Source organism: Sus scrofa, chromosome 13 (genome assembly GCF_000003025.6).
Source record: "Sus scrofa isolate TJ Tabasco breed Duroc chromosome 13, Sscrofa11.1, whole genome shotgun sequence".
NCBI classification, from domain to species: Eukaryota; Metazoa; Chordata; class Mammalia; order Artiodactyla; family Suidae; genus Sus; species Sus scrofa.
The window spans coordinates 23,414,268-23,425,208 of NC_010455.5; the positions used below are offsets into that span (position 1 = coordinate 23,414,268).

A 10,941-nucleotide genomic window follows, 5' to 3' on the forward strand; every position below is an offset into this window, starting at 1 on the left:
CCCTCTTCTGGGGTGACTTTGGGGCTGAGTCTGGGAGGGTGAAGGCAGGGCGGGAGGGGCTGGCTGGAGAGGTCCTGAAGATACTCACTCGACGTATTTGGTCCAGGGCGGAGGGTCGTGCTGGGCCATAAACACGCAGTTGGTCAGGATGGTGCACATGATGAGCATGCTGAAGAGAGTGGCACAGGGTCAAGGAAAAGTCAAGGGCAGGGGCCAGATGGGCCGCCATGACTGGAGGGTCTGCCCCTGGGGTCAGCACCACCAGGCTAGGGCTGTCAGAGCAAGGAGACAGGGGCTCCCAGGAGACCTCCCAGGACACCAGGGCCCTGCCCCACTGAGGCCAGACACCTAGTCTGCTCCACAGCCCCGACAAGGACCAGATACCCTAATCTGCACCTTTAGCAGAATCCCCCGTTGGGCCCATCCTGGAGGGAAGGGAGGAAGGGCCGGCCGCCTAGACTTCAGAGGTTTTGACCCAGGCCCCCTTGGAGCCTTGTCCTCAGCCACATTGGAGGGAGACCAGCATTTATAAACCACTCCTCAGGGACACTGTTTTGGGGAGAGGCAGGCCATGGTGACAGGGCTCCAGTTCCCTCCTCCACTTCTGTGGGAGCAACCCAGGCCGACCTTTGAACTAGGACCTCTGCCAGAATACGTATGCCTTGTCAGGACACGCTGACCCCGTAGGTTGGCAGGGGACCACTTCTTAGGCTGCTTCCTCCTTCGTAGATGCTCTTCACTCCTGGCCTCTGCTCTGCCTAGCACACTGCTTCTCTCCTGCAAGGAGCACCCCCTCTCAGCAGCCCGACCTGACTCTTTGCTTGCTGCACCCCCCAGGGCACTGAGCATCCCTCTTTTCTCACACCTGGCTTCCTGAGCAGCAGTGCCCATCTGTCCCCACCAAAAGGGGGAGCTCTTCAAATGCTGGGGCTGTGTCTCAGGCAGCCTCTGGGCCCTTGGCCTTGAACTGAACTGCTCCATGCCTTGTCTGCTCCCTGACTCTTTGGCTCCAAGTCCCAGAATAGCCAGGGACAGATCTTGGGCCTCCTGTGGGCTAGGGCACCCCCACGGGGCCTCACCCAGAACTGGGACACTCTGCTGCCCTTAAAATCCTCTCCCCAGCCCAAGAAGGGAAGCTGGACCTCCCACTCCCTGCGGCTGCCCCCAGGCTCATCACACTGCCCCAGCCTCAGCCCGGCGGGCAGCAGCTGCCAGCTGGGCAATTCCCCGGGGCTGCCCAGGAGCTGTAGTAATTGAGCTCTGGGGGCGGCCCCTTTCCTCCCCCACCACAGCTCTACCTTTTCCCCGCAGCCTGGTCCAGCCTCAGGCCTGCGGGGGAGCCCGAGACAGTCAGACTGGAGCTGGGGCTGAGCTGCCTTCTGGCAGGGGCTACCTCAGCTGGGGAGAGAGGACGTCTCAAGGAATCCATGTGAATGCCCTCCACACCTTCAGCCCTCCTTCTAGGGAATCAGGCGACAGCATGTCAGCGCCGGCTCCCAGTTTATAACGAACGAATTCTCCAGTTTCTCATCTGAGATGAGAGGAGTCAGGTTTTGGGACCACCCCACCCCCACCCCAGCCAAACCAGATTTGCTCAGCTTAGAGCCCATGTCTCCAGGAAGCCTTGATTCCCCTGGCCAGAGGGCACTGCTCCAGGAACTGGGGTCCCTTTCTCTGCCTGGGGGAGGCTCTCCATAGCCAAGCCTATCCCCTTCTCCCGATTTCAAGGGCAGGATTAGATACCCATCTCGGCAGCCCTTCCTCTACACACACACACACACTCCTCACACCCCGGCTCCCTGCCAAGGCTTTCCTCACCGGGCAGGCAGTTAACAAGTCCCTCAATCAGCCTTTACTCATCCCCACAGATCTATTGCTAAACCGTCTACTGAGGATCAGATGATTCCTGAAATATGAAGGTAATGATGCTAAGAGCAAGCATTTACTAGGCCCTTCCTAGATGCCAGGCTCTGCTCTCTGCATCCATTATCTAATTTGCTTCTCCCAAAAGCGCAGGAGGTAGGGGCTTTGTCTCCATTTTAGAGACGAGGAGACTGAGGCACAAAGAGGTTACCTTGAAGGATGCTACAGGAGGGAGAAGAAGGCCCCCCACCCCACCCCAAAGACAACCACGTCCTAATCCCTGGAAACTATAAACGTTAATTTATATGGCAAAAAGGACTTTGCCAATGTGATTAAATTAAGGAGCTGGGGATTATCCGGGATTATCTGGGTGGGCCCAATGTCATCACAGGGTCCTTCTACCAGAAAGAGGGAAGCGTCAGTCAGCAGGATGCTTGTGAGAGACTCCACCAGCTGTTGCTGACTTTGGCAATGGAAAGGGGCCAGAGACGAGGATTTTCCCGTAGCCTCTAGAAAACAGATTCTCCCCTAGAGCCTCCAAAAAGGACTGCAGCCCCACCACACCTTGATTTTAGCCCAGTGAGAGTATTTTTGCATTTCTGATCTCCAGCACTGGAAGATGAGAATCCATGTTGTTTTAAGCCACTAAATTTATGGTAATTTTACAGCAGCCACAGAAAATGACTGTAGGTACAAAGCTGGTCCCTGAGGCCTGGCTGTCCTGATGCCAGCCTCTGCTCTGAGCCCTGCTGCTGCCTTACCTTCTCTGCACGATGACACCAAAGAGCCCCTGGTCCCTTCTGGCACCTCCAAAGTGAAGGCCTTTGTGAGTCACAAGGCATCAGGCCTTCACCTGCCGAGTGGGAATGCTCTCCCTCGCCTGGATTCTGCCACCCACAAGGCAGGATGAAAACTAAAGGGTGAAGGGTGAGCAAGATGACCACCCAGGAGGAGGACGAGAATTGTCATTTAAAAAAACAAACCTCTCATGAGCACAGGTGCATGGCCCTGTGTGGGAGACTGGGAGACCTCTGAACTGCTGAACTATCCCCAGATGGGATGTTATGAGAAATCAGACACCCCTTGGGCTGGGCTGGGCTGGGCAGGAAGGCTTCCTGGAGGAGGCATTTAGAAAAGTACCGGAGGCTGGCTAGGGTTCCCCCAGCAATTAGCCCATCTGGTAACGATGAAGCTGAGGACTGGGGAGACCCCCTGATGGGGGAGCCAAGCCTCAGAGCTCTCGTTAGAGAGGACAAAAGGCCACTTGGCAGACAGCCACAATGTGGGCAGGCTCCTGGACCGGAGGACTTGGTGGGACACAGAAGAGGTGAGCTGAGCTCTAACATCAGGACTTAGGCAAGAGCCAGAGTAGACAGCTCTTCTAAGTCCTGACAGCCAGGGCCTGGGTCGCACGGTGGGAGAGGACAGGAGTGGCCTGAATGAATTTTGGCTTCTCCAGACAGAGTAATGGCTTAGGGTGGGGTGAAGCTAATTCCTGGCTCTGCCACTTGACTGCTCAAAACCCTGCTGACTCTCTTCACCTTGAGGACGCCAGCCCTTCCATTATTCTCAGTCACTCCTGTGCGTGTGTGTGTGTGATTTCTTCCTACCTAGACCGAGCCACAGGTCCATGTCACTCTGCCCAAGCACCCTCAGGTCCCCTGGGGAGCCATGCACGCAATCAAAACCAGAGAGCTGAGTTAAGCACACTCCCGGCCAGGGCACACCTGTTTGCACTGCCTGGTGGTTTCAGGCTGATGACTGAGTTGGGTTCATGTGTGGGCAGAGGCAAAGGCCAGCTCTCCAGGGCTAAGCTCAGCGGAACATCTTTAATTCTGTCATGTCATTGTCCCCAAACACCCACTCCCAGCCTCATGATTAAAATGCCAGCAAGGACTGGCAGCATGGGTTATGGGGAATGCCTGGAACTGGGGCTGCCTGTCTTTAGATCCTAAGGAGACAAAAAACTCCCAAAGAGAAGGAAATTAACAGGGGAAGTATTTTCATATATTTGTACTATTAAACGAACACACACACACACACACACACACACACACACACACACACACAAATACACATGGTTTGATTGCCCATTTGAATCTGCTAGGGGAACGTGGGAGGATTTTGTGAACAGATCCTGAGTACCCAGGAAGGCAAAATGCTTCTCGCCATGAACGTGCGTCCTCTCTGAATGTGACTGCAGTGGAATTTGGAGTTCTGTTGGTTTCTTTTATTTAATCCTCACAGGAACACATTCTGCAGAATTATAACAAAAATACATCAGAAAAAAAAATTCCACATGCCCATATTTACTTTTTAGGCAACTTCCCAGGGGCGCACTGCAAGCGTGGAGCCCAAAGCAAAGCTAAACTGAGTTATCGTGTGCTCACCACCAAGTCACTGGGATTGGTGCAAATGAGCGGGATTTCTTTCTCAAGAGCTGGGGCTGCATTCCTGCCCCTTTTTAAGTTTGTCTTTCCAACCCTATTGCCCATTCCAAAGGGCCTGGCATAGAACTTTGCACAATGGGGACGTAAATGTTCAAATGGCTATAAAAATGGAAGTTGAAAATCAGTGCAGAGTTTCAGGTTTTGCAACACGAAAAAGTCTGAGGCATCTGCGCCATAACAATGTGCCTAAAGTTAACATGACTGCACAGGACACTTAAAAATGGTTAAGATGGGGGAGTTTCCATTGTGGTTCAGCCAAAATGAATCTGACTAGTATCTATGAGCACGCAGGTTCAATCCCTGACCTCACTCAGTGGGTTAAGGATCTGGCATTGCCATGAGCTGTGGTGTAGGCCACAGACACAGCTTGGATCTGGCATTGCTGTGGCTGTGGCGTAAGCCAGTATATACAGCTCTACTTTGACCTCTAGCCTGGGAACCTCCATATGGCACAGGTGTGGCCTTAAAAAGACCAAAAATAAATAAATAAATAAATAAATAAAAAGGTTAAGATGGGAATTCTGTTGTGGGGCAGTGGGTTAAGGATCTGGCATTGTCACTGTAGCGGCTCGGGTTGCTGCTGTGGCACGGGGTTCGATCCCTGGCCAGGAACTTCTGCATGCTGTGGGCATGGCCAAAAACATGGTTAAGATGGTCAACTTTATATGTTTTCTACCACAATGGAAAAAAAAATGGAAGTAGAAAGTTGATTATTCAAAACCTGAAATCTGCATGCATTAGAAATGCATAGTGACAGCTAATGGGCATGGGATTTATTTTTGGGGTGATAAAAATGTTTTTGAATTAGACAGTGATGACAGTTGCACAACATTATGAATATACTAAAGTCTGCCAAATTGTACACTGTAAGTGGTAAATTTTATGGTATGTGAACTATGTCCTGATTAAAATAAAGAGAAATACTTGAAGCGTTTGTAGATTTCTAGGACTCACCCTGGCAACGGTGGTCTGGAAAGGGCTAGGCATCTGCATGTTTAACAAACCTCCCAGGTGCCACTCACAGACTGACATTTGGAAACGACTGCCTCAGAGCAGTGTGTGCTCACATTGTAAAGACCTTCCTAAGATGCACATTCTAGGGAGGGGCCCGAGATTTGGCAGTTCTTCTAAGATCCCTGTGATGCTACTGCCGCTGCGGGTCAATGTACCACACTTGGATGGCAAGCCTCAAGGACACAGAGGGGCTACTCCCAAACCCCCGAATCCAGGCCCCTTCCTCTCCCTCAGTGCCCTCTGAGCCCGCTAAGGGGCGCTGTTGAAGGCCAGCAGTGCGCTCCCATCCCCAGGCAGTGGAGTGTCAAAGGCAGCACTCAGAGCTCAGCACAGGGCCTCCCTGATGTTCAGCCACTTCCCTGGGGCAGCTTCCCTTGGGGACAAGGTCCAACTCAGAGCCCTCAGGGCTGGTCCTGCAGGTGGAACCAGCCCCTCGCAGCCTCAGAACCACAGCTCAACAGACCCTCTGGCCAGGCTGGGGAATTCCATCACCCCCACCACCTGCCTGGCCCACCTGCCCCCCTGTCCTCAGTTGGCCCACAGCCCAGCCTTGCAGGAGCCCTGGGGCTGCATCTGCATCCCGAGGGGCTGCTGTGGCTGCCAAACAGAGCTGGGTTGGTTAGATACCTGGAGGAGAAGCCCCAGGTGGGAGCAGGCGTGCTTTCAGGGAGGCCACGCCCTTGGAGTGAGGCTCGAGACAGGCTCAGAGCACGAAGAAGGCTGGCCTTTCCTCCTGCCACACGGTCCTCACCAGGCTGTGCCCACACACCGACAGGAACAACACCTCCTTGGTGGCTGTCTAATCACTTTTAGGGTCCTGTCAAATTCCCAAAGGGGCAAGGACAGGGTCTTATTCGCTCGAGAGCCCAGGGTGCTGGGCAAAGTGCCTGGCACCTACAGGGAGCTTGGGAACCATTGCAGAATGGCTCAAAATTAAATCTGCAACCACCCTTGCCTCACAAAATGTAGCTGTGGCTGGCAGGCTGCCTCCCGAATACAGCCCCTCCACACAATGTCTGCCCACCTCAGAGACCACCCTCCTGATGCTATGGCATAGCCTGCATGGAGTGGGGGTGGTTTCCGGACATAGATGTGCCTCAGAGACATGCGAGAAAGGCAGGAGAAGGCTAGAAGGGGGCTGGAGAGGGCCTGCGTATAGAGGACAAAGGGGGCCCAGAGGCCCCCCATCACTGGCCCCTGGGGTTGGGATCAGGCTCTGGGGCACAGGTGGGCAGACAGTGGAGCCAGGAAGGAGCACCCCTCACCCCTGCAGGGGCAATCAGCCTCTGTCTCAGTTACTCAGCTCTCCACTGGGCAGCTGTTTCCCTGAAGCCTCTTGTCCTGCCCAGAGGTTAATGGATGAGGCCTTCGCCTTGGCCTCAAAAAAGGTCCACCCAGAGGGGCAGCTGAGGGGAGACCTAGGGGAGCTCTCTTGGGCAGCCCGCCAACCCCACTACTAATCATGCCGATGAGCCCAGCAGCACTGATTCAATTACTGGCCGAGCCAGCTGCAGCCAAAGCAAAGCTGCCCAGGCCCTCACGGTGTAACAGGCGCCTCCACAGCTGGACACCTGCCCTCCCTGCAAGGCTCCATGTGCGGAGCCCCTTTTCTGAAGCCCAGAGAACAGCTGTTTCCCCACCCCATGCTCGGCCTGAACCGGGCCCTCCTAGGGCCCAAGACCAGTCCTGGTCCCTTACTGCACTGCCGCCCTCCCACAGCTGTCCTCCGCAGCCTGCAGCTTTTTTAGGCTGTGGTTTATATAATTTAACGCTAACCAGAGTTCTTTGAGATACTCTGAAACTGCAAACATTTCGTCAACACCTAATCAAAAAGCAAGTGTTGCCTCCCTCGAAAGAGGCCCACGTGTGAAGAAACCAGAGGCCTCTTCACTGGGAGTGGTTTCTCCTTGGCTGAGCCCTGGCGAGCTGCTTGAGGTCCCTGTGAGTGGGCAGGGAGGTGCAGAGCCGAAGGGGTGCTGTGGGAGGGGACATGTGGAGCCAAGATCAGAGCCAGGGCACAGTGACTGGTCTTGCTTCCTCTGGGATCCTCAGCAGCTTAGCTTCTAGGACGTACCTCTCCTGAAGCGTCGGAGCCGAATTTCCCAAACTTTCATGTGTCCACGACCCCCTGGAATCTTGTCAGAAGGCAGACGCTGCCTGGGCAGGTCTGGTGAGGGTCCGAGAGACTGATTTCCAACCAGCTCCCGGCAGTGACGGTGTGTTTGTCTGGGGACCAACCAGGAATCAATGACACCCTCAGCCTGAGCACCCTGCCCACCCTCAGTGCGGGGCCCAGGGTGTACACACAGCTGGGACGGATGGCAAAGGATATGAATGAACCAGAATCTTCACGGCCGCTCTCCGGATCGGGTGGAAGGGGCTAAGGATGTACAGGCGTTGGTGGCACTGAACCGGAAGATGGTCTTGCCTTTGTTCAGCACGATGAAGGTCTGTGGACAGAGAGCCACTTGAGGTTGGATGGCAGCCCCTAGGCCCCTACAGAGAGAGGTTCTTGGGGGTGAGCTGTTGGGCCAGAGCCCCAGAACTCCAGCTGGAGGTAGGGTGAGAGGAAGAGGAGAGGGCCTCAGCAGGTGGGTAGGGGCAGCCAGTGCATTTGGCAGATCAGGGGTCTCTTGTTGGGTCGCCCATGGCTGGCATGGGATGCGATCGCGTTTAGGGGGATGTCAGGTTGGGTGGGATTTAGCTTTGTTTCAAAATTACAGTCCCAACCAGAAGGGGCCTTGGACAATCCTGGCCAAGCTGTTGACACAGCAGAGGCCAGGACTCAGAGGATGCCCCTCCTTCCCCTCTCCCCTCTGACCCATGTGCCCCCCACCCCACTGGGCCCACCGAGGAGTGAGGGTCTGGTGAGGGATCTGGTCAGCAGGGAGGACTGCTGGCTGAGAAGTCGGGATGAGGAAAATGCAGAACCCAGCCCAGCAGAGAGCAGCTGTCCTGGGACCCCATCTCCTGGAGCCCAGGACGGATGGAGCCCACCGACCCCAGAGAACACAACCTGGTGTCTCCCCCAGAGGATCACATGCAGCCCAGAGTAAACCCGCTCCCCAAGCTTCCAGAAGATTCTATCTACACAACAGGGCATGGGAATGGATGATGGGTGCTGGACGCTGAGCTCAATTGACAATTGAGCCAGACACTGCCCTTGAGGACAGCAGTCCACCCCCCTGCCCAGGCTGCAGCGGGTGCAGCTGAGGTGGCAGGGCACTGGGGCTGGGCTTCTCCCAGGGCTGAGCTGCTGAGATAAGGTTCTATTTAATCTGGGCTGGGGAGACAAGTTAACCAGAAAGATGAGGACCCAAAGTTCTGTCGTGGTGCCTGGGTCACCCCGTGGGACTGCAAGCAGTGTGGCCAGGGGGCAGCAAGGAGAGACAGGAGGTTGGAGACCAGATCCCTGCCTGGTCACAGGAAAGGAGAGAGTTTCCTTGACTCCTAGGCTCAAGTGCCACCAGCCCCCAAGCCCAGGCCGGCCCAGGCCCCGACTTAGCTGGGTCCCCCTTCCCTGACTCCTGCCTGTCCCAGCTAACTCCAACCTCATGGCCACTTTGACTCGCCACTCAAACGTTGACCCATCCCCAGCTGTGGCCTTAACCCCAACCCTAAATCTGGCTTCCAGCTCTGACCAACCGTGACGTAGGCCCACTCACCCTGATTAATCCCAACATCTCGTCTAACTCTGACCCCAGCTGAGGCCACAGCCCCCGACCTTAATCCCCCTTGTGTCACTTGAACCAGGAGGAGGAAAACTTGTGCATAAGGCCTGGGTGGGCTTCCCCTCTGCCCACGCACTCACACGTGCATGCACACGGACAGTTGTGCACCACGCCCGCCCTGACACCCAGTCTCTTAAATGCAGTCTCAAAGCACAGTGACACACACACTCAGCAGCCTGGTGACACTGACACACAACACTCATATCTGCCAGGCGGTCGCACTCGCCCTGGGAACACCGACCCCATGTCCTCTCAGTGCTTCCTTGGCCAGGTACTGACTGCAGCGACGTGAGCAGAAACCATCCTCCTTGGCACCCTACCTTCTGGAGAAAGGCCTCCCCCAAATTCAAATCTGCCCTCCCCTGACAGGGAGGCCCAAAGTGTGGGCAGCTGGGGTGGGAACCAGGCTTCTGCAGGAGCCCCGTGTCCTGAGAGGTGAGGCCAGGGCTAGGAATCCAGGTGGGAGAGTTTACCTCCTGGGTAGAAGTGCTGGGGGAAGCTTGAGTTACTTTGCCCTAGTGGACAAAAGCCACCTCTTTTCCCTACACTCAGGAGGGGCAATGGCAGAGCAACCCCCTCCCCACCCCTCTCAGACTTCCCACTGGCTGTCATGGTCCCATTGCCAGCCCACAAGGCCCAGGATGCTGCTGCTGTGACCCCTGGTCTGAGCAACCCTGATACAGCAAATGCTCAGCATGTTCTCTGGTGCAGGAGGTGGGGGCTGCACACTGTCCCTGGTTAGGCGGAGAGGGATCACCTGCTATGCTCTGGGGCCCTAACTCAACTCAGGTCAGGATGCAGGGCTCGACTCCAACCACACACACCACAGGACCAGGAGGCGTCCTCAAGTGGGGCGGGGACGGGGCATGTATCTAACCACACATGATTTCCAAAGTAGACACTCCACGAGGCAAGATTTCAACTGTGGCGGCCCTTTCTTTCATAACCCACACCATCTCAGGCTGCATAATTCTGGCCTTTTATTCCCGAACTCCAAAGTTAAGGTGATTGGAATACAGATCACTAATGACTCACTCCCCTAAGGCCCGGGGCAGCTGGCCCCAAAGAGAGCCCTGAATGAAAGCGAGGCCCTCTCCCCATCTGCCGCTGACAGGGAGGGATGCTGAGGGCAAGCAGGGTTGGGTGGATGGCACTCACCTTCTGGGTGCTGTAGAAGGGGTCCAGGTCCTCCAGGGGCTCTCCGATGAGCTCTCGGGGTGGGTTGCCATAGAGATCAGGCAGCTTTTTGGAGGCCTGCAGGTCCAGCTGGGGCCGGGAGCCTCCTCCTCGGGCAGCCCGTCGCGGCTCTCCTGCGACGGAGCCGAGCCTCGGGCCTGCTTCTCCGCCATGCGCTTCTCGATGGCCGCCAGAGACTCCCGGGTGAACCTGCGGAAGCTGCTGGTGCCCCGAGGTAACAGGAAGTCTGCCATCTTCTCATCCTGCTTCTGGGGCACAGGCTGTCCTCACAGTGCCTGCGGGGAGGCTGGAAGACACAGACATGGGGGCCGATGCTGGCCTGAGGGGCATGGTGGCCTGAGCTGGGGGAGGCAGCTGCACTGCTGGAGGGAAGGACATGGCTTACAAAGATGCTGCCCCAGGTAAACCCAGAGCCCTCCAGGCTGTGCGGAACGCATGGGGACCTCAGGAGCATCTCTCCTCCCCTTCCCATCCCAGTGAGCACATCTGAATACAAGGAGGCCCCAGTGAAAGGGTCACTGGGGACCCTTCATGCTGCCTCGTTCCATCCAAAAGGAAACACTCACACCTGTTGGTTCCTTAACCAAGCCCATTTTGAGACATTTCTCACAACTGGTGCTGACATGCCCTGGGCTGCAGGAGACACACCATGGGCCATCTTTTTATACCAGATCTCTGGCAGGGCT

General features: G+C 55.9%; 1 protein-coding gene across 1 annotated transcript in view; it reads right to left on the reverse strand.

Moving 5' to 3' along the window:
• The window catches only part of SCN5A (sodium voltage-gated channel alpha subunit 5), an 88,613-nt gene extending 78,125 nt beyond the window's left edge, over positions 1-10,488 (reverse strand). Inside the window, 5 exon segments of the mRNA XM_021071676.1 lie at positions 89-178; positions 7,660-7,723; positions 7,726-7,777; positions 10,217-10,332; positions 10,335-10,488. Of these exon segments, the coding sequence (XP_020927335.1) occupies positions 89-178; positions 7,660-7,723; positions 7,726-7,777; positions 10,217-10,332; positions 10,335-10,488 (476 nt within the window).